The sequence below is a fragment of the Phoxinus phoxinus genome (assembly GCF_949152265.1).
Source record: "Phoxinus phoxinus genome assembly, chromosome: 8".
NCBI lineage: Eukaryota > Metazoa > Chordata > Actinopteri > Cypriniformes > Leuciscidae > Phoxinus > Phoxinus phoxinus.
The window spans coordinates 4778438-4802388 of NC_136883.1; the positions used below are offsets into that span (position 1 = coordinate 4778438).

The 23951-nt window shown below is 38.1% G+C and overlaps 2 protein-coding genes across 3 annotated transcripts in view; both read right to left on the reverse strand.

Annotated features, from left to right (window-relative positions):
* Positions 1 to 428: 428 nt before the first annotated feature.
* On the reverse strand, positions 429 to 17827 carry ap2m1b (adaptor related protein complex 2 subunit mu 1b). Its single transcript, XM_079620053.1, has 12 exons — positions 17724 to 17827; positions 17241 to 17427; positions 15162 to 15276; positions 13638 to 13903; positions 11825 to 11907; positions 9832 to 9967; positions 7981 to 8125; positions 4555 to 4674; positions 4344 to 4479; positions 4153 to 4250; positions 2573 to 2684; positions 429 to 2127 (listed from the first exon to the last, which is right to left on the reverse strand). The coding sequence occupies exons 3-12, from the start codon at positions 15233 to 15235 to the stop codon at positions 1993 to 1995; spliced, it is 1305 nt and encodes a 434-aa protein (XP_079476179.1). The 5' UTR covers positions 15236 to 15276; positions 17241 to 17427; positions 17724 to 17827; the 3' UTR covers positions 429 to 1992.
* A 1811-nt stretch (positions 17828 to 19638) lies between these two features.
* The window catches only part of dvl3b (dishevelled segment polarity protein 3b), a 45914-nt gene continuing 41601 nt past the window's right edge, over positions 19639 to 23951 (reverse strand). For both annotated transcript variants that reach the window (XM_079620047.1, XM_079620046.1), the window contains 3 exons: positions 23545 to 23712; positions 23211 to 23426; positions 19639 to 21228 (listed from right to left, as the gene is read on the reverse strand). In XM_079620047.1, coding sequence (XP_079476173.1) covers positions 20858 to 21228; positions 23211 to 23426; positions 23545 to 23712 — 755 coding nt within the window. In that variant the 3' untranslated portion in view covers positions 19639 to 20857. The remainder of the gene's footprint in view (positions 21229 to 23210; positions 23427 to 23544; positions 23713 to 23951) is intronic.

The following is a 23951-nucleotide window of genomic DNA, read 5'->3' on the forward strand; positions in this document are numbered from 1 at the left end:
TACACGTCATTCAACTTTCCTCCTCAGATATCTTCAGAACTTACATGATTCACAAGGTTCTACATATTTCTAGCAGCTTATGTGTTCACATTCAATATTTAGGCAAAATTGATTAGAGATATATAGAGTAGTACAGTACACTGTGCCCAATATAAATCCATATTTAAACCCATCCATAAAACTCCCAGAAAGATGTCTGCAGATACTGATAGTGAACTAGAAAACGTTCAAACGCTTGTTTGGAATGGATATTTTTGCATAGATATCTAGATTCACATCCTTGGGTAGATACAAACCTAACATTTAATGAAGAATTCGTAATTGTCAATCATGACAAATATTGAGAGAAGACTTGAATTCCTCATTTAAAATGGCATACAAATGGAACAAAATGTATATAATATATATAAAAAAACACTAACTCCATTAATAGTAATTGATTAAACATTTTATTAGGATTGAGACAACATCACAAAGTTACCAAATGAAGACGATATACTGCAAAAGGAGCCTCATCATCTCTCAGAGCTGAAACACACTGAGGTCAGACGGTGTAAGTTTATGACCAAGATGATGCACACTTAAATCTGCAGGGTCGAGTTTGTAGTGTTGTCTAAAGCAGAACGTAGATCGCACAAATGTCGAGGGCAGACATTAGTTTCTGTCGACTAAACTGTGCTTCCATCTCTGTGCTGTTCAACCAAAATGCCTTGGCATTAAGATAAATCCTCCGGCGTCTTCCGCGGAGTGAAGAGTTGTCACGCACATGAAAGGAGCCGGCACAGTGTTCGAGACCTTAAAGGCAGACACGGCTTATATGTTTTGACATCTCCAAAATCTCCTGCCTTAGATCAAGACTAAGGAAAGAGGTTTAGAGATCATCCCTAGGAACCATCCGAGGGACTCCCTAATATTCTAGCCCCTCTCTTAAGTAGTTAGTAAAATGCATCTTTTTGAAGTTGCATTTAGAGGCAAACTAATCTCAGGAGAAATGTTGAAATGCACGGAGAGATTTCGCCGATCCAAGGACTGACAAACTCATTTGTTTAGACAGTCAAGCAAGCAAAGTGGTAGATGATGATGAAAGTTAAAGTGTGACAAAGAAATGCAAAGTCCCTGAGAGATGTTGGGGACCCCTGACCCACACACGTACACACCAGTCACTATATGACACCAAATGAAAGCTAAAACTCGTCTGAATCGGCGTGGTGGTTTTGCTACAGTGTATATAGTGTTGTATATGCACACAGAAGCATTAGTACGATTTGTTGCTTCAATTCAAACATCCTCGCACCTAATTTTGGTCACATTGAAAAATAATTTTATATTTAGACAAAAAAATTAAGACAAAATGGTAACTTGGGTACGTAAAACCATTTTATGGACAATGGAAAGTTTACGCTCAAGAACATTGTGGGGGCATTGGCTTAACGTTTACACCAATTCACTGAGAACAAGAACGTGGACGATACCGAACTAATACTCTTAGGAGGGACCACTACAAAAATGAAGCATGAAGGGTAATGTTTCCAGGGTCCAGATTGGCAGACAGGGACTAGGGAGCAGGAAACGGCCACACTGTGAGCAGGAACACAGGTTCAGTGCTAATCACGCGATGAAAAGGGCCCCACATTAGCTGGGAATCAATGGGGTCTGGAATGCATGTTGTGGAAGAATTAGAAAAGGAGAAATGAGTGGGGGTTTACATCTCATCTCATAGCAAGTGGAGGGGCTTCATGAGGATAAACTATTTTTAATCATTGCAGATAAACGGAAGGGCACATTTGTTTGGATTTGTGAGGTTTTAGATGTTCTTTTAGTGTTTCCCTTTGTCGATGCTTTCGTTGTGAACAGAGCCCCGTATAAAAAGTTGAGGGAGGGAGGGAGGGAGGGGAGAGTGAGACAATGAATAACTCCATTCTCCTCGTCCTCTGTTCATCCCGCCCATCTATTGGTCTACGTCTCTCCCCCCTCCTCACGGAGGGGCTGCTGTTAGCAGCGGGTCTCATAGATGCCACTGCGGCCGATGTAACGCACCCACTTGATGACATCATGGTCGCTGTAGTTCAGCTTCGGCTCGAAGACCTTCAGGTAGCGCACTTTCAGTCCTGACGGAGCAAACGGTACCTGGAAAGAGATAGAAAATGCACACTTAGCTCAGTTAAACAGAGAATCATCCATCTAAACACAACACGATGACATTTTACAATAAGATTTCATTTGTAAATATTAGAAACAAGATTAATGATGTAGAAGTATTTTTCATCATCCATGTTTATAGATTTTTAAGATCAAAATTTGTATCTGTTAACATTTACTGCACGGTGGAACATTAAAAAAGTAAATAAATTATAACTGATGATCATAAATGAGCCATTTTTGTAAAGTGTTACCCCAAATATTTTTAAACTGGTATACTAATGTTTCGGCATAACTGGTGTGCCACTTAACAGAACAAGAACAAAAATGTGCATCCAGTTATAGAGACTATGCTGTTGTGGAATAGAAAGAAGTGTGTTTAAAGTCAATGTCTGCATCATGTGTGAAAGAGGATTCAGGGATTCCAGCTGACCTCAAAGTTCATTGAGATGGGTGGGCGAGCCCACTTCTTTTTGTCATTAGTGGGTAGCAGCTCAATCTCAGCGCTGATCTGAGACTCCTTCATGCCAGCCATTCGCTTGATCCTACAAAAGAACGAATAACAAAAATCAGCTCCATGCAAAGCACCGCAGGTCACAGACATTCAACACCTTTTTGATCAATGAATTCACATGGCTTTTCCAGTTGCTTATAAGTATTTTTAAAGTGGGCAGGAAATAAATTCACCTTATTTATTTTCTAAGTGCATGTAATAGACCTTAGTGTGAATATTTCATTCATGTACATTTAATTTAAGAAAACGAACCTCGTAATTTTTATCAAAATTACATAACTGGATCTTTCTGTTTATTTAGTCGCTTAAACGCGCCCCTGCAAGCTCACGTTCATCTGACGCCACGCCCACATCTCAACATCCAATCAACAACTGATGCATGAAACCAAATCCATGTTTTATATTTTTTTCTTATTCGATACACATTACAATGCGGAAAAAAAGATCTGCAGCTATTTCTGTTTCATCACAACTTTAAAGACAATTTTGATAAGGACTTTCATTTATATGTCAGGTACCAATCCTTGGAATTAATAGCTTTAAATTATTCCATTTACTACTGTAAGGACGGGCGGGCGGATGGATGGATTAAATAAAATAATTTTCCTCAAACTTAAAATTCTCCAGTATTCTCAGGTTTTCCTTCACAGTTGGAGCACAGTTTAATACGTCTTGAAGTGAGTTTGGTTTTTATCAAATCTTCACTCAGTAGAAAGGTAAAACTAAACAGTGGGATTTGAAAGCGAACATTGAAATATAATGTGTTGTCACACAACACAGGCAAACTTTACATTGCTTACTGGCAAGAAACCTCTCGACTTGGTGCATTAATTAAGATTTTAACTGATACATGGACTTTAACTGATAATGTCTATAATACAACAGCATCAAATGTGGCTCATCAAATCAAATTTTAGAGTCATATTTGTTTTGAGTACTTGTGTTGCATAATGTGACATTCATAAGTTACAATATTGAGTATATGTCCAAGTTCCAAATAATGAGAAAATAAATCAGATTAAGTATCTTTCATTCACTGTATTATCCTAAAGCAGGTCTCATTTAATATCGAATATCTATATTAATACCAAACTTGCATAATACGAAGCTTTTGAATGATAGTGTAGTTATTTTTGCTTGAAATTAAATAAAATAAAAATGATTTTATTTAATTTCAAGCAAAAATAACTACACTATCATTCAAAAGCTTCGTATTATGCGAGTTTGGTTTTATCAGTTCCTCACTCACTAAGTAGAAGGGTCAAATGAAACAGTGGGATATGAAAGTGAACATTTTGAGGGTAATGTGAGAATGGCCTGATCCCTGTTAACCTTGTCAAGTAGTGATTACTTTATCCCAGATACTGAAACAAATGTCTCACCATCTGCACTGGGCAAACATTTTGCCAAAACAGATGAAAATGCAAATGAAGATAATGAACTTATACAGGTGCTGGAGACGATTAAAACAAAAAACAAAACAAAAAACCAAGCCGTACTTCCAAACAATGGCGTTCTCACTGGCTTTGTACTTGGCTTTTCCCTTCATACAGATGACCTGAACCCCACTGGTGTTGAGTGGAGTAGGAATGCGCACCTGTAGAGACACAACCGTGATTTACACAACCAGTTTAGCACGTCCATCGGTCATTTGAAGACTAATGAAGGTTATTTCTGCTGTATGTCTCACCTCTATCTTCTGTGCCAGGAGGGAGGGCTTGAAGTTGGACTTGATCACCACCTTTACCTCCAGCTTGGTGCGGCCCACCTCACGGACCAATGGGATGACGCGGAAGGGGAGGATGATGTCTTTAGTGGTGCGGTACCTGAGACAAAGCCACTGTCATTGTGTGCTTGTGTCACACAGCACAGTCATACACGTACACACACTCTTCACTGACCTCATGAGCTCATACTCTCCGTCGGGGGGGATGAAGCTAATACTGCGCTCGGAGTCAAACTTGCTGAGACGGACACACTGGTGGAACGTGCAGTCATCGATCGCAATGGACTGTTTCCCACTGCAGCAGGACAGAAACACAGAGGAGAGAAACACAACAATGAAGCAGAGCAGAGACTGCAGAGAGACCACACACACACACACACACACACACTACTCATTAAGGGTGGGCGGCATGACGGTATATACTGTGCGACGGTAGAAAAGTCAACTGGTAGAGATTTTGCTATAACGCAAGACATATTTGTGAGTGAGAAGGGCTACTTTATGCATTTAAAATGTTAGAGCGATGAACAATGTGAAAATACAAAGTGTGACGTGTCTCAAACAAGTCAAAATGTGTTGTTAGGCACAACACAAGGTGGATTTTACATCTTTTACGATTGTCAAGCAACCTCGCAACTTAGTGCATTAATGGAGATTTTAATTGGTACGTGGAGTCCTTTATAACATTTTTAATTTAGAGTCAAATTTGTTTTGTGTACTTGTGTCGCATAATGTGACATTAGTTTGTTACAATAACATAACCGAGTAAATGTCCAAGATCCAAAATAAATTAGATTAAGTATTTTTCATTCAGTGAATTATCAAAAAAATGTCTTATTCAATATCTAAACCAAGTTACGCTTTATTTAAAGGTGTCCTTGTTACAGAGTACTTTTTTAGATTATATTACTCTGGACATTTTACATTTAAGTACAGAGTAATATTAATTGACAGTGTATGCATGTGTTTGGTGCATGCATGTAATTACAGTAAATACATGTAACGTGTAACAAGTACATTGTAAAATAAAATGTTTACTTGATTTCCATTAAAAAATAAATATACTACCACTTCAAAAGTTTTGGGGTCGACAAAGGTCTCTTATGCTCACCAAGGCTGCATTTATTTGATTGAAACTAATAAACTAATAAATAATCGGTAAACAGTTATATTGTGAAATATTATTACAATATAAAATACATATTTTTCCATTGTAATATATTTTAAAATAAATTACATTATATTCCCAGGATAAAAAGCTGAATTTTAAGCATCATTACTCAAGTCTTCACTGTCACATGATCCTTCAAAAATCTTTCTAATATGCAGATTTGCTGCTCAAGAAACATTTCTTATTAATTTCCCACAGGATTAAATAGAACGTTCAAAAGAAAGCATTTTTTCAAAATCTTTTGTAACATTATAAATGTATTTTCTGTTGCATTTGATCAATGCATCCTTGCTGAACAAAAGTATTCATTGATTTTAAAAAAATCATACGGACCTTTAAACTTCTGAATGGTAGTGTATATTGTAAAACATAGGCTACAGTTATTAGATTATGCAAGATTTTGGTCATACCGCCAACCTCTATTACCCATAATGCACATCATCATGTCTTCTATACTGCCATTATGTTGGGAAGGGTGTTTGCTTCTAGCACTGTGACCACAACAAAACTGCAAGGTCTGTGATTTGCCGACTCCAGAATAGAAGAAATAAAGCATTATGCTGTGGTCAGAGGCGTTTGAGGGGTCACAAGAAAAGATATCAACTTTAACACAGACTCTAATGAGAGTGGCTATCAGTTCAGGTAAGAGGTTCTTCAGTAAAACAAGACAGGGGAAAGACTGTCGGTATGAGACGAGACAAATGAACTAAAGAAAAAGCTACGCTCCTTCACTTAGAGCAGCTAAACACCTCACTCACTTACTTCCTCACATATCAGGAGGCAGCGTCATCCCATGCAAAAAGATCATCTTTACTGAGACGTTTGATGGCATGACACAAAGATAGCTGACAAACGGCTAAGACAGGACTGAGTGAAGGTGATAGATCAGGTGATGTCCGGTGTTACACTACCTGCCTCCCAACTCACTGAAGTCCAGCGGGAGAGAGGAGAGAGGCACACAAATCAACAGAAAAAAATGGAAAAAATAAAGGGCTAAAACAAACGGCACCTCAGAATACAACATTCCTCAGTAAAGATACAAATACCTACCAGCCAAAAAGGCAACAGGGAGAGAGAGAGAGAGAGACTAAGATGGTATGTTACAGAAAATAATGGAACCAGGGAGAACGAATTTGTTCCAGGTGAGACTTAGCATATGAATGCTACACGCTAACTTCAATGTTAAGAGTTTTCCAATAGAAAACCATGATAGAGAATGTGCTTAATAATGCATTAAGACAGTAATATTAGAGGACCAAATTCAGTACACACCTTATTAATAAAACATGCTATTGTAAAGGTAAGCGGACCAAACCAAAATATGAACACAGTTCAAGTTTATCGTTACGCATTTTCCATTGATGTACAATGAATTTTTTTAGTCATACTCTGAATTCATGTGCTTGTCTGTATATAGTATGCATCATCAATAAAGTGTGTATTGAATTTGATATTATAATATCACCGTCTCAGTACATTAGGGCATGTTAAGTGTTTTTCACATTAAGTGTTTTAGAATATCCTGCAGTTTTTAGTGATTGAAATACTGCAGCAAGTGCCCAAAACTTGCAGTCTGTTCATATATCTTTGTTTTTGTGAGTTGATCTAAATATTCGTGGCTTGAAACAAATGAAAGATTTACAGGCCTAGTTCTGTGAATGTTTTACCCTCTAGGTCTCTGCGCCAGTCACGTGACTGAAGACTATAACTATTTGACAGGTGGCTGCAGGGGAGGGATTCAAAAATATATAAAAAAATATATCAGCAGTGCAGTGTCACTTGTAAAAGGATTAGTTCACTTTTCAACGTAATTGCGTATTACGTGACGTCAAAAACGTGCATCACAGAACAGAGCAAGGCGAGCATTTGTGCTTATAAAACTTAAACTTTTTTTATTTATTTTTGAAATGACCAAACTTTTCGCTAGATAAGACCCTTATTTATCGTCTTGTATCGTTTAAAGCCCTTTGAAGCTGCACTGAAAATGTAATTTGGACCTTGAACCGTTTGGGGCCCATTGAAGTCCATTATATGGCGAAATGTTTTCATCAAAAACCTTAATTTCTTTTCGACTGAAGAAAGAATGACATGGACATGGGGGTGAGTAAATTATCAGCAGAAGTTTTTTTTAAGTGAACTAATCCTTTAACTCTTTAATTTTTTTATTCAGGTTCTCAAATGTGGGTTTGTGAACCTCTAGGGGCTCATGAGAGAACTGCAGGAGGTTTGTGCAAAAGATACAAATACGAATGCTAGATTAAATTTCTTAGAATTTTTATAATTTAAATTTAGAACACTTTACTCTAACCTTATGAGGAGTCATTATATGGCAATTAGTAAATAAGTAAAAACAAAACAAAACCCCTCTTGTTCAACGGTTTACTCACCACAGCAGCCCTCATATTTCCATACGAGTGTCATCCCACTCACCTCTTGACCGTGTCATCAGTAGTGCCACCTTTGCCCTGCTTGTCGATGACAATCTTGTCGTTCATGCCGAACTTGCACTCTGGCATTCCACTCAGGTAGCTCTTCATCACCACACGCCCTGACACATGGGCACTCAACACCTGACCTGCACACAGACGCACAGAATACAATCACTGTCGCCACAGCTATATCATGCCCACTGAAGCGAAGCAGGGCTGAGCCTGGTCAGTACCTGGATGGGAGACGACCTGGGCTGGAAGAGGTGTTAGTGACGGGGTCACTTTAATGTAACAAGCACCATTCTTCAGTTAAACAGAGGTCCTCACACTCTGTGGTCATTAAAAAACATCCAATGGCACTTCTTGTAAAGAGTAGCGGTCCTCGCCAAATTCCATCCATTGGCCCTTATCAATCATGGCCTCCAAATAATCACTATCCACTAGGGTTGGGTATCGTTTTTTTTTTTTTTTTTTGATACCGGTGCCAAATCGATTCTTTTAAAACGGTACCGGTGCCTAAACCGATACTTAAAAATAAATATAAATAAATTAAGAGCCTCAAAATGATGGTGAATGACATTAAAGAACAGCTTTTTTATTGAATTTTTAAAAACTAAATTCTTGAAATGTAATAGTATTACAATTTTAAAGTATACTTAAAAATATTTAAATAAGTAGTCTACATAGAAAACACAACACATTTACATAACAAATTCACAATAAAACCTAAGCCACCTAACCCAACTACAAAAATTTAACTAAAAAAGTTACAGTACTAATAACAGCTAAGTAGTCTGTATTCTTGGTTTGCTACAAACCAGCTTTAAATTTTAGCAATTCTTTTACAGAAATATGACCACATTGTTGCCTTTTCTGGCAAAACACGACACCTCTCCTGACTTATTGCATGTCCTGCACAAGGTGAGCGTTATTTTAGAACGCATCACCTCAAATGCCGTGACGCGAATGTGGAAATCTTGGAAGAAGAGCGCCGTCATGTTTACAACTGTGACAATGAGCGCTCATCGGGATTAGATGTACGCCGGTCTGTTGTAGGGACATCTACTTTTCACACTAAACATGACGCGGAACAAAACGAACTTTGATTGATTGCCTGCTTGTGTATTTTACAAACTATAAATGTATTGTTTTGCTAGTACTTATGTGTATTTAAATGTCTGAAACCTATAATAAACTTTATGTGGTTGGAAACACTGAATAGACAGCGCTAAGTGCGTCTCCCTCTGGCTCAGCGCCAGCCAACGCAGGCTTGAATTTAGAAGTTGATGATCACGCGATTTGAGCGTTCTAATCACACTGTGATCGATCGTACGCGTCGAATGGTTAACTAGTGATCATGTGTTGATAATGCTTCTTACGTTTCGGAGAAGTAGAGGGCAAATATTTAAACCGACAGCTGACGAGCTGAGGCATTTAAGTGGCACCGAAATTTGCGTTTTGATTCGGTCCGGTTACATACCGGTAATTAGGTACCGGTCCCATATCGGTACCAGGTTTCGGTCCCAACCCTACTATCCACTGAATTGGCATTATCACTGTCTCTCCTCTCCACCTATAGCTGGTGTGTGGCGAGCACCGTTTTACTGTGGCAGCCGTCACGTCATCCAAGTGGATGCTACACACTGGTGGTGGTTGAGGAGAGACCTCTGATATGATTGTGCTTTGGGTGTACATTAGAACATAGTACAGCACTACACAAACGCCTCATTCATTCTTCATTCATGTGCAGTTTCATTACACAGAGATGGATGATAGTAAAATTAGTAGTACTGTAATTCTCAACCATGAATGTACTGTAACATTTTGGCCAGTAGAAGACAGGAACACTCACCCTGAGGTGACATCAGCAAGTTCACACTTTCCAGAACATCCAGGAAGAGTTCATTGCGGCGATATTTGATGCCTTCACGTCTCCAGCCGATCTGTCCAGTCACCTGACTGGTAATCTGAGACTGCTCCTCTTTCGTCTGAGAAGAATGTGCAAGAAAAACATTAGCACAGCCAAAAAACAAGCCAGACAATTTGTATATTACACATTATGAGGTATAAAATATAAATGTGAGGTATAAAGCGCTGCAGGGATGACACACTTTTGTAGGCCAAAACCTGGAAACAATTTATAAGTTTAGCACTTCTGGCTCCATCGTCCTGAAGTCAATGGGTTTGTTGAATGGGTTTTGGTTAAACGCCTGAAATAAGGTCTGTGATGAACACAAGCTCAAAATAGTTTCATTGTTTTATTCAACATCATAAAATATACAACCTTGTGATTTTATTTAAAGCTTCTTAATGAGACTATTGAGGTTGTTGGGGACATTAAACGTCATCACATCGAACAGGTAAACTCATCTACTCACAAGTCGCTTTCACAGCCTCATCTTTATAATTGGCCCTAGCAAACTATTATAACTCGACCTTTCAGGGAATGTTTTTTTTTTAAATAAAGAGTTGCCAGAAGACTTCAAGGCTTCAAACTTAATAAAAGTTGCATTTTAGGGATGTTAATTTAGTTTTTCCCTAACCGACAACCGAAGCATGTTAACCGATCATTAACCCGACAAGATTATGTTAAATTCAAATTAAAATAACAAAATCTATGTTTTAGTTTCCTTTACTGAAACCTTTAGTTTCAATGCGCTAACAGCAACGTAAACAACAGAGCGTGAGGATTCACACATCGTCACATCACGCACCTGCAGCGCTTCTGTGAAGAGAGAAACACAAAGTACAATCATACAGTACATAATTTAAGTGAATTATATTTTGCGCATTTATTAATAGATTAACAAAATGAAAAATGACAAAAAAAACAGCGACAAGTAGTAGACTATATGCTGAGTTTTGGTTCATTTTTGTGACGGAGGATGTTGTTTTACATGTTTATTGGAACACGAGTGAAGTTCAAAGCCTAGTTTATAGAAATATGTAATAGTTCGCATCCAGACACATGCGAATATGGAAACATTTGGATTTGTTCCGAATGAAATAAGCCAACACAGCTAAATTAAATAGCCCAACACAGGTTTTGCTTTAAATTCATTTGTTTTGGCTTGACGTTTACTTCTCATTCTTGTTCAGTTCTGAATGCCGTTCAATTCATTTTATTTATGACGTGAGGAGATGTTTGTAGTCTTATAATGCTTGTAAATATTTAGCTTTATTTACCAGTATTTTAAAATGATGTAATAATAAAATACGACTTATATGTAAATTATTTAGGGGGGGGGGGGGGGCTCTCAGATGTTATCTCTCAAACAGATGTTCTCTTTCAAAAACACAATTTTATATGTAAAGCATATTGTTTCAATATGCAGCAAACATTAAAAAAAAATCTTGAAAAATGTCTAACTGTTTAACCGAGAGTATTAATCAGTCAAAGTTCTTACTGTCAGATAACCAGTTAATTATGAGCATACCTATTGTGTTCATCTGTGAATATGATGAAGAATTGTGTAATAACGTGCAAGTAATTTTCTGCAATAATCCGAAAGCCAATGGAAAAATCCCATTGGGGTTTTATTGAGGGGACCAGAGTGATGTTAACTTCCAGGCTGGCCTACAAAAATGCCACTACTGAAGTCTAGAACTGTAAAAGAATAACTGTGCTTACATGATGCTGGACGCGGTGAGTTACAGGTCATCAGTCACGTGGTGAGCGGTGAAGACGAGGGTGTCAGAAACATTAACACACAGTTCAGCTTCAATAAAGGTTGTGCTCCATACACTCAGATTTCCACACTTCTGCTACAGGTACATTAACGGTGTCCATTTTCATAAAACATAATAAAAAAAAACCTTATGCTGGTGTGTCAAGCAGAACGTACCTGGCTCTTGATACCCTGTTGAGTAATGAAGGTCTTTAAGGCTCCGGTCTCAGAGTTCTGGGGGTACCCAAAATCCAGGATCTCTATAGTGAGGCCAAAGAGGAAAACTATGAGTATGTGTTGTACTAATACAGCGGCATTGCTCTTCAAGTCCAGTTCTGTTAGCACGTCTGTTGGGAATCTTTAGGCACCTCCCGATCTGATCCGATTCTGGGAGTCACAACCAGATTCCAAAACAATTCTTGATCTACATTTTTTTTTTCTTAATTAGTTTACTGACTTTAAATCTTACATTTATTTGTGAATTTTTTATTTAATTACTTATATAAGTATTTTTTTAAATAATAATTAATTAAATTAAAACAACTGTATGTTAAATTAAATATAGCTTCAAAACATACAATCAAATAGTAAATAAAGAGGAACAAATAAACTAATTAAAGTATCTGTAGTGCTTTCAGTATCAGACGTTTTCCAGATTTTTCTCTTTCTCAGCTTTTTTGCGGTTTGTTTATTACTGATGACATCATAGACAGCGGGAATCTAAAAGGCTGTATTCACACTAATGAACAGATCTGTTTTGACAGATTTTGTCCTGTCCGTTTAATCCCTTAAGACATAACTGACAGTATTTATATTAATTCCATCATAAAAGCATTTTGAGATGCAAGTGCATTTAACTCCTTACACGAGTCATGTGCTGCGAGCGCTCTTCTCAAAGCGAACGTGAGCATGTGAAAGCAGCCGTCTGTCAGTAAGTGAGTTTTGTGTATAGAATATATAGGCGTACTGCATTTCAAATGGCATAAATTACGCCTTCGTAGAGCATTTTTAGGAAAAACACTAAAATGCCGACAGGCCAGAGTCAGACCACCCATTGTGATCGTAACTGAGCAAAGCATGCATTTCTCACAACGCTTTTCTTGTGAAATGAAGCCTGCGATTGCCCTTGTAATTCGCTTCAACCTTATCGAACTTCATAGAAGATTATTTTATGGAAGGTTGAGGGTTTGTGTAAGAATACCCCTGTTTCTACACATCGTAGCATCGCACATCTGCGGTTTAAACAAAACTCAAAATCGTTTAAGAGAGACAATTTTTTCCTTTTTTTGTTCCTTTAAACTATATTGCACTAATGTTTATATTTTATATACTTTCCTAACAATCTGGCAGGAATTTATTCTAAAAATGTGTCATTATTGCTTTCGTCCAGTGTAACGTCTGTCAAGTGAGGTTTTATAGGGAAGGCAAGGGAAGTAAAGAAGCTTAAACAGGTACTGGCTGTAAGAAATAAAAAAATAAAAAAATAAATCATAGTGGGAAAAGAAAACTATGCTCACCAATCCATGCCATGGAGTCTTAAACATCAGGCATCACAAGGGATTTTAAGGTTATGGTACAATATAATCAGTCATGACACAGATTTTGAAATTGAAGGCGTTTCATAATTGATTAACTTTGAATTGACACTGTTATTTTCCCGTTTATTACTGTGAAACAATCCGTATTGTATGAAGCACTCTATAAATAAACGTGACTTGATTTGAGCTCAAATGTAAATCAACAGCATCATCTCAGGGAGCAGAGGAGACGTCTGTCTGTCTGTGCAGTATTTTCTTTAGGCTTCGATTTTCTCATCATCATTTCATAAAAATCAAAACCTAAAAAAACAACAGCACAACAGTTGCGGGAGAGTTCGTGGCTGGAACTGGCAAAGAAGGGAACTGCAGAATAACCAACGTTACAGTCGAGCGACACGCAAGGATAATAATGTAAGGATAATTCTGCTGAGTGGAAAAGGGAGTCATCTTACCGTCCAGAAGCTCGTAGATCAACACAAAGTTGTTCTTGATGTTCTCCTCGCTGATCTTGCCGAAGTAGGCGGTCATGACGTCACACATCTTGTAGAGGAACTCGAACACCATGGCTGCGTTGACGTTCTGCTTGGTAACGGCCGCCAGCCAGATGTTGGAGCGCTTGACGTGGAAGAAGCTGGTGCGGGCGATGTTGGTGACGGGCGAGCGCACCTGCTGACGCGCGTGGATCACGTTCACGCGGAACGCATCCACCGCATTCCTCCTGCAGAAAGACCATCGGGACGGTGTATCAGTCCACTTGAAGGAATGACTCAATGATTCGCTCATTACCGCCACCTTCTGGTGGATTTAGTTTAATATTAAAGTATCTTTTAAATTTTAATAATTTCATATATCATCCATAATTTATTTTTAAAACATAATTTATGCATTTGCAACTGCAGGTCGAATTCATTTATGTCACCTCTGAGTTTACATCTAAATGTCACTTCTGTGTTTCCTCTGCATTGCAAAGATTGATTTTGTTGATACTGATATCATTTAATTGGTCACAGCCCTATAGTGTCTTATTCTAAATTAATTTATTGAATAAATGTAAAAATGTGACATGGTAAATGATGCATAGGCTACATGTAATTAGGTAAGAAAAAATGCCCTTATAAAAAGGTACAAATACAGATAAAAAAGTAAAAAAAAAACTATTTAAACTTATTGGAAAATGTTATTTTTATCACTGCTGCGAACTAACCACTGCACAAAATATGAATAACAACAAAAACTTTAGGAGTCAGCTGTTCACAGCAGTCCTAAACCTGCCAAGGCACCAGCACAATAACACAACACACTCAGCAAAATATCGTCTGATCATCGTTATCGACAAAAACCCAGAAAATATCGAGATATTATTTTTGTCAATATCGCACAGCCTTACTACATACACGTTTTCATCCCCTCTCTCCTCCGTCCCAGAGTTCCCTTTCCTCCAGGCATGCTCGACATGCACACGCACTGCGACTTCATCGAATGATCTCTCTTTCTCACGCAGCCCTGCATGCGTGCATGAACACACACACACACACACTGCGACAGTACGAGTTGGCAGCGATGTACAGACCCACTGTATCCATAGCAACCCTTCTCTGTACAGACCATGACTAGACGATTGCCTGAATATTCCAGAACGGAACTTCCACACAATCAGAGGCCGTGTTCTAAAAGTCCTCTTTATGTGATCTCACTCTCCCTTCTCTTCATATCCCTACTGAAGGTGGGGGGGAAACACAGAGGGGTGGGTGTGTGTGTGTGTGTGTGTGTGTGTGTGGAGGGGGGGGAACACAACATTTGAGTGTCATTATTCCCACAGAGGCCAAACAAATGATAGGAGCTTAAAGGAGCACAAAGATAGGAACTGAAAGAACACGCACATATCATCGATGTTAAAACCTAGATCTACTTCCTGTTGAAGCAATTTAAAGATTATTTTCTAAACACAACCACACACACATTTCACACTGACTTACCCGATGTCATCACGGTAGACACGGGAGATCAGCACCTCGCCCTTGTGGTTGTAGATGAAGAGTCCTCCGATCATGGTGCTGGTCTTGCTCAGTGTTCACGGGCCATTGTGGAAAACTGAATAGAGAAAAAGAGCCAAGCTGTCAGTCACTGGAAAGATAATTGACCAATTGCTTTGAGTTTTTGATCAACTTTGGTTGTTGTAAAGCGCTTTATAAATAAAAATTGATTGATTGAGTTTTTAAAAAATTATTTGAGTTTAAATAAAAAATATAGAAGAACAAATTAAAAAGATCTTCCTCTAATACCCTGCTCCTACAATCCTCTCTGTTTGCACCTCAGATAGACCTAAAAAATACACCTTAGTAATTAAGCTTCTGTAAAATCCAGTCTAAATGAGCATACTTAACCGCACCAACATGTATGCAAATGTTCTTTCATCAGATTGTATGTAAAAGCGTGTATGTGATTAAAGCAATAGTTCAACCAAAAATGAAAAATCGCACCGTAATTCACTCACCCTCAAGCCATCATAGGTGTATCTCTCCACTCTCTTGTGAACGCGCATGCATACGGCCATTGCCAGAAGCCAGTGATTATTGTTTATAAAGTTTTAAATATGTATATCTTTCTTACAAAAACCCACCGCTTCGCTTCAGAAGGCATTTATTAATCTACTGGAGTCGTATGGATTACTTTTATGATGGATGGATGCGCTTTTTTGGAGCTTCAAAAACGATTCACTCCCATTATTACAACGCTGGGAAGTATTTGTATCTGAAGCTACACTTGAAGCTGTTTGTATTTAGAAAATGATGATGAAAAAATGACTGAATTTTCAATTTGAAGTGAATCTCTTTAGAGCTTCAAGACCTCAGAATTACAAACTAATGTACCAACCCTGCCCTCAAACTCATTTAACAGACCAATGCTTAACCTAATCAAGCTTATTAAATCATATTTGATACATCAACTTCTTCTAAGACCACTAAACTAATCAATATGAAATGAAAAACAAGAAAAAAATACTACATGCCTTCTGAAATTCTGATTGATAATTCTCTTCTAGCAAGTAAAAGATGTTTTAGTACAATTGTAAAACTGCCGCAAATGATACAAAACATGCAAACTTTTAGGCTATATTTATTTAGTATAAAGGTTCAATATTTGACTAGAATTTCACGTCAGGCTTTACAGGGTTAAAGTGACACTTCCCAGTCACTGACACACACATCTCTCTGGATGACAGGACATCGAACAAAGCGAATAAATAACAGGAACAGATAGGCTAACAGTTGTTGTAATTCTAAACCAAAATGAACCTAAACATTATACAGGTGTAACCACTGAAATCAATTGAGTGATATTAATATTAATATGCAGTGAGTGCACGAGATTACAACCCACTCGACAACAACATTAGTAATTGTGTGTTACAGTTACAGTGCTTATGAATATATTAGAATATTCATTAGAAACATGATGCATATTTTGATGATGATGATGATGTCATTCTCAGCTCTATTGCATCCATCATGGCTGCTGATGGAAAAATAGAAGAGTTCACATGGCAATGCTGGCCGGGATATTATAATATTTCTATTATTTTCAATAATGATTTGAATTGATATGTAATAATCTGCCGCATCCTCCATCATGTTTGCGGATGGAGCCTCAGACCAGCCCACTGCGGACTGTCAGGCACTAATAAACAAACACATTCAGTCCACTATACATATTATAGTATTACTATGAAAAATAGATTTGATTATTTAATGTAAAATGTTTGTCTGAAATAGACGCAATTGATTAATGTAGAGGTAACGTTAACGTTATGTGACGCTAGCCGCAGCTCTTCCCATTCAAACGCACAGACATCACGATTTTAAACGTATTGCGTTTTCTTTAAATAACGGATCCCAATTAATCCACGTTATTCATTTAACATATTTCCATTAGTGAATATAACGTAAAACACCCCGACTCCGGCTAATTAGCTGGTTAAGCTAACTAACTAGCCCAGCTCGGTTGTGTCACGACTGACCGGACCGGTGTCTTCACTCAGTCACTCACACACTCACCTCTGCGTGTCTGTCTCGGTGTCTCCCTCCGGACCGAACCGAACCGGCTCAGCTCAGCAGAGACAACAGTGTTCGGTTCTGACCGAAGCTCAGAGTTTTTGAGAATATTTGGTGTTTTAGGATGCGGTCACCGTTCACTCATGAATCCAAGATGTCGCCCGCTGCTCCCTCCCTCTGCAGCCGTCAGCTGACGCGCGCGCGCATAATACACACACACACACACACACACACACACACACACACACACACACACACACACACTCGGTTTCACTATCTTCGAGGGGACTCTCCATGATAGACATAATGGTTTTTATACTGTACAAACTGTATATCCTGTATTAAACTATATTTTATCCCCATAAACCTACACATCACAGAAAACATTGTAACATTTTCAAAAAACATAACTAATTTAGATATTGCCTATATTTAGATATTTGTGGACAGACAGACAGACAGACAGACACACACACACACACACACTGGTTTCATGATATTACTGGCTGGGCACAGAGGTTAAATTGGGCCGGAGCGCACCGGAGCGCAGCTCCGCCTCCTCAGGTCCACAACACACCCTGCCGGAGCTCAGCTCCGTTTCCTTGAGCACCAAATATATACATTTTGTTGAGTGTAGGCTATATAATGAAAGTTGTGAAATAATTGGCTAATATTAACTCTAACTTGGTGCTGATTCGCCCATCGCCACGATAACTGACCTTCTCATCTGAGCTGCTTCAGCACTCAAACACTGCTCGTCAATGTCAAAATGTTTGAGTCCAATCAAAGCAAGCGGGATTTACAGGAGCGCGAGCCGTGCGCGAATCCCAACGCGACGCTTCACTTCAGTTTATGGTCATATAGTGCGAGATAAAATGCAAGTAGGCTATAAACAGCTGTTTTTCGATAGAAGTTTTAAATGACCGACAGAAATAATCAGTTTGATCAAAGACAGTGGAAACTACAAGCTTAATTTAACAGCACGAGCACCATATTAAATATATTGCCATTATTATTCTATAAATATATTTGTATAACGTTACCTCGAATGTGTTCGACTTTTCCCTGTTTGCATCACTCCGCTTGTTCGTGTTTGCGCAACTTCCATCATTAAGCCAGAAGGCGGCGACAAGTAACTGTCTTTATGAGTGAGCAATTGAACCATTGATTAAATGAACAGATTAGTCCACAAATAATGATTCATTTAGGAAAGAAAAAGTAGATGAAATTGATATTTGATGCGCATAGGCCTACTAATTGCTCATATATGCCTCCGAACACAGAATTATTGCATTGGCGTTTGTTTGAAATGTAACACATCTATGCAAAATAATCCTTGAATAATTTCTTATTTAAGGCCATTCCCGTTTTGAATATGTGATTGTGTATAGTCAACAATAAGCATAAACATTCTGCATTTCCATTTTATAGTGTGGATAATTCATTGCGACATTTAAACTGATTCTCATGTTTTAGAATTTGATTGACATGCTTTTAAAGCTCCTGTTGTCCATTTTCTTTGGCCTTCAAAACACCTTAAAATTCACACGTTGAGCTCAGGTAAATCTACATTTTCTCGGGGGGGCATGCCCCCGAACCCCCCTAGTAGGACCTCTTTTTCACGGTTTTTAGCTATAAAAACCTGCGCAAAAAATAATAATGAAGTAAGTGAATTGTAAATTATTTCTCCTTGTTATAACTATACTCAACTCTACATTACACATTAATACTCGAAAAGTAAAAACACAACACACAAGTCGTTTAGCATGAATTTGAATGTTGACCATTCCCGTAAATAAGGGCTCCCCCTCCCTATAAAAGCCAATTTAACCACTGGCTGGGCATAGCATCCTTCTTTTTCTTTTTCTTAATTCTTTCTTTCTTAATGGAGGGTTGCGTAGCCTAAAAAGTAAATTCTGAGGACATCTCGCTGATACAATGCCTTTCATGCGGACTGAGGTAATGTTATTTGCTGAACTCCAAGCTAAAGGTGAGCTGTCAACCTCCGCAGAAGAAAATAAGGTCATTCAGGTTAAAGGAACACTCCACATATGTCATTGGAGATGTAGACAATAAGGCAGGTAACAAACAAAAACAAAATGATCACAGTGCTTTTGGGGGCCGCTATATTTATGTGTTTAAATAAATAATAATTAAATAATTAAGTGCTAAATTAAGTGCATTCCCTTGTGAAAAAAAAAGCATGGTTAATTGTATTGAACATGCACTTGTATTGTACTTCAAATCTAAAAAGTATATATTTTTAAAAATACACTTGCAGATAACATAATTTCTTTCTTTTTTGTCTACAGCTGATCACATGCCCGAGCAGGTCTTGTTTTGTCTTCATGACTGCAAAAGAATTAAAGTGATGTCAAGAAAATGCAGAAAGAGCCACACTCAGTTTTTAGGCAATAAACTATATTTATAAATAAAACAATTTGTTTTGTTTTGTCATAAAACAGTGTACAGTGAGTATTAAATTGAACCATTTAATACTGTTTTCCAATAATTAAACATGTGATAAATGCATCTGAGAAAAATTATCAAAGGTTTACAGAGAAACAATAAAGCAGAGTGCTGATAGTCAATGATGACAAACATGAGCATAGTAAGTACTGTGTTGTTTGGGGAAGAGTGAGAGAGTGAAGAGAGCTGCTCGTCATCACATTATAATAGTGCAGGTTCAGGTTCATTCAGGGGTGCTGATAGTATTGAAACATTAAAGGTCCATTTTGATCTTCAGCACGCGTAATACAGGTAGAATATTACAAAGAATAGCAGTATAGGACTGAATATCTCCCAAATTAATGTCTTTATCAACATCAAATCATAACAGACTTGAGCTACTTAATTAATAAAAGTCCCTGGTCTTATTGTGCACAATTCATTGGTTCACGTTATCAAAAAAAAACAAAAAAACATCATGTATCATGTTTAATAAATCCATTTTAACCCGAAGGTAAGGCAGACTTTAAAAGTCCTGTCTGTAAACTTAAAAACTCTCTTTTTTTTAACTCTCTCTCACTCTCCACAATTATTAGCAGAAAATTAAAGTCATAAATACAAAATAATTGCCAAAGATTCTATCATTTGATAGCGTTTGTCTTTTTTTAAATCATTAAAAATGATTTGTTCATCCTTTAAAAAGCAAAAGGAGATTTAGAAGTAGAAGATTACCTCACTTGTCTTCCCACGTCTCATGCTTTTCTTTCATTTAGCTTGAATTAGTTTATCTTTGATGGATAAACAGTTCTTAGCTTGAGGATAATAAACTGGTCAGAGGACAAAATATTATAAAATGCAGGTAAAGTACATAAAAAGTACACAAAAACCAGTAAGCATTCACCTTCACTCAGACTTCATCACTGCATTGATGTCGCCATTAATCAGAGAACTCTGTCTCTGAGGGCATGATGGGATACGTGATCTGTTTTCCGGTCTTCTTCACTGAAGAAAGTGCAAGCCACAGGACACAGGAGGGACATTAGGAGGGACACGGCGTGCTCCACCAGCTAAAATGTCAATGCATCTCTTTCTGGTCTTCCTCCCCCATCTTTCGTTCTTGATTTCACATGCCTGCGCATGTTGAGTCGGCCCTCTGGGTCAGCTGAAGCACATCACATGACGTCGACAAAGAACTCGCTGGGGTTCCCCATGGCCATGCGGAAAGATTGGCGCGAGGCAGTGAGTTCGGGGGGCACCGAGGACAGGTCTCGGTCTGGAGGAGAGCCCGGTGCTGCTGTGGAGGGTGTCTGTGGCTGTGGAGGGAGGCCGGGCGGTACACACACGTGAGAGTGTGTGCTTCGGACGGTGTGTGAGCTACGCACGCTGTGTTCGCTAGGGGGCGCTGCAGAGCGTTCGCTGGGAGCCTTCTCTCTTTTCTCGGACTCGCTGCCACTGCCAGATCGGCCTCCAGACTCCTGCGCTCCGGCCGCTGCGTTCGCCTCGTTTTTGCTACCGCTGCGATTCGAGCCGCTGCTTCGACTACCTGCGAGCGAAATGACAGAAAGAATACGTGAGACTTTCTGTTTAAAATATGGCTTTTCCATCACTGAATTCGCCTTGTGAACAGATGAGGGTGGAAGAGTTCAATGCAGGGTCAGGATAAGGAATATTATTTGCACTCCTAAAGTGATTTTCTGGGGCATTTTTGAAAAATAATTACCTATGATTAAATATATATGTTGTTTTCTTTTGTAAAATATTTTAATTTAAACAATGAACCGATTAAATTGAAAATTCTGTCATCATTTACTCACCCTCAAGTTGTTGGAAAACCTGTATGAGTTTCTTTCTTCTGCTAAACACAAAAGAAGATATCTTGAAGAATCTGGGTAACCAAACAGTTGATGGGGATGACCTATTGATTTCCTTAGTATTTTGTCTCCATAAATGGTGTCTATCAACTGTTTGGTTACTCATGTTCTTCAAAATATCTTCTTTTGTGTTCAGCAGAAGAAAGAAATTGAGGGTGAATTTTCATTTTTGGTTGAACTATCCCTTTATTCAATCAATCAGGGCACTAGTTTGTAACTACTTTGATCAACATCAACAAAAGCCATCTTTACCTTGTCAAGTTGGCACAGAAGCTGCATCTGACGTGGCATTTTTATTTACACTTACAAAGACTGTTTAAAGCTTCTGGCATAAATGCATTTACACAACAATTAATGTTATGTGATCAATGTAATTTTAAATATCCTACATAAAGTATATAAATGATAAAACAAAAAATACAGTAACTCATTACAGGGTAAGGCTGAAATATTATGAAAATTCATTATTATCACTTATTGCCCTTGATGTTGTAAGAATGATTATTAATGTCGATTAACGGATTATAATGATGTGATTGGTTATAACCAGTGTTTGGTTATAATGCTGTGATTATGATTGGTTATAATGCTGTGATGGTGATTAGTTATAATGCTGTAATTGAGATTGGTTATAACGTATGTGATTGGTTATAACGTGTGTGTGATTGGTAATAATGCTGTGATTGTGATTGGTAATAATGCTGTGATTGTGATTGGTTATAATGCTGTGATTGTGATTGGTTATAATGCTGTAATTGAGATTGGTTATAATGCTGTAATTGAGATTGGTTATAACGTATGTGATTGGTTATAACGTGTGTGTGATTGGTAATAATGCTGTGTGTGTGATTGGTAATAATGCTGTGATTGTGATTGGTTATAATGCTGTGATTGTGATTGGTTATAATGCTGTAATTGAGATTGGTTATAACGTATGTGATTGGTTATAACGTGTGTGTGATTGGTTATAATGCTGTGATTGTGATTGGTTATAATGCTGTAATTGAGATTGGTTATAACGTATGTGATTGGTTATAACGTGTGTGTGATTGGTTATAATGCTGTGATTATGATTGGTTATAATGCTGTGATTGAGATTGGTTATAGCGTATGTGATTGGTTATAACGTGTGCGATTGGTTATAATGCTATGATTGTGATTGGTTATAATGTGTGCGATTGGTTATAATGCTGTGATTATGATTGGTTATAATGCTGCGATTGAGATTGGTTATAACGTATGTGATTGGTTATAACGTGTGTAATTTGTTATAATTCTGTGATTGTGATTGGTTATAATGCTGTGGTTGTGATTGGTTATAAAAACAGCTGAAAAACAGCGTAAAAAGAAAACTTTATTGATGCACTGTGAGCAGATCTAAATGTAATGCCACAATCAACCCTTCCGTTTTTACATTTCATTTTAATCATGACTAATCTAAATGTCTCTAATTGGCCAATGAATTCATACAGAAACGTGTGATTGGTTATAATGCTCAACGCTGCAAAAATCCATGTAATAAGAAATCTGTCATAAAACATTTTGTTAAATTGTATAGAGGCATTACTTGCCCCGTTATTTTGAATTTGAGGGTCATTTTTGTTCATTTTGGTGGCATTTTTGCCCCAAGTCCCCAGGTAGAATGCAGTCTCACCTTCGCTGTGAGGACTACCGGCGCTGCCGCCCCCTGCAGTGAAGCTGTACGTGGGATCGTGCACAGGATGGGGATTGTACGGGTGAGGGATCGGGTACTGATAAGGGAAGGTGAGAGGCCAGGGAGCCACCCCAGGGTGGGGCAACGGAGCCAGAGTGTCCTGGTCAGACGCCCCACTAGAACCGTCATGGTCATGCAAGGTGAGACTGGCCATATCTGAGAGAGAAGAGGAACAAACAGGAGGGAAATAGACTTTACTCCAAATGAAAACATAAAAGATGCTTCAATGTGAAAGAGTGGGGAGAAATCTCAGAACTAAAGATCATGCACTCACTGCCACAGAGGTCACCAAAGATGTAATAGCACTGTTCAGAGAAGGTGATCTTATTGACAGTGTGGCGGATGTAGCCGGCTTTTAACAGGTTGCTGGCGTATTTGCGTGCCTCCCGTCTGTCAGTGAAGCCCTCGACGTGATGATACAGCCAATCCACCACATCTGAACCTGATAGGAAAAACTAATATTTCACGTCTGAAGACACTGTTGTCCTAGCAGAATATGCACAGGTGTAATTCATCACACTACCAATCAACATTAACAACCACAAAGCCTCCAAATACTGTCTGTCTTCATTTTGAACAGCGTATCTATTGTTTTATAATAAAAAAGCTAACATTTGCATAATGTTTTTGTGCTTGAAAAGTGTTTCTTAAAGAGATAGCTCAACCAAAAATACAAGTTCT

What these genes read in the sequence shown, in the direction of transcription:
- ap2m1b (XM_079620053.1), bottom strand. Translation starts at nt 15,235, where the DNA reads ATGATCGGAGGACTCTTCATCTACAACCACAAGGGCGAGGTGCTGATC. An exon ending in GGAGAGTATGAGCTCATGAG is followed by an intron (nt 4,480 to 4,554) that starts GTCAGTGAAGAG and finishes GCTTTGTCTCAG; the next exon opens with GTACCGCACCACTAAAGACA. An exon ending in CCATCTCAATGAACTTTGAG is followed by an intron (nt 2,128 to 2,572) that starts GTCAGCTGGAAT and finishes ATCTCTTTCCAG; the next exon opens with GTACCGTTTGCTCCGTCAGG.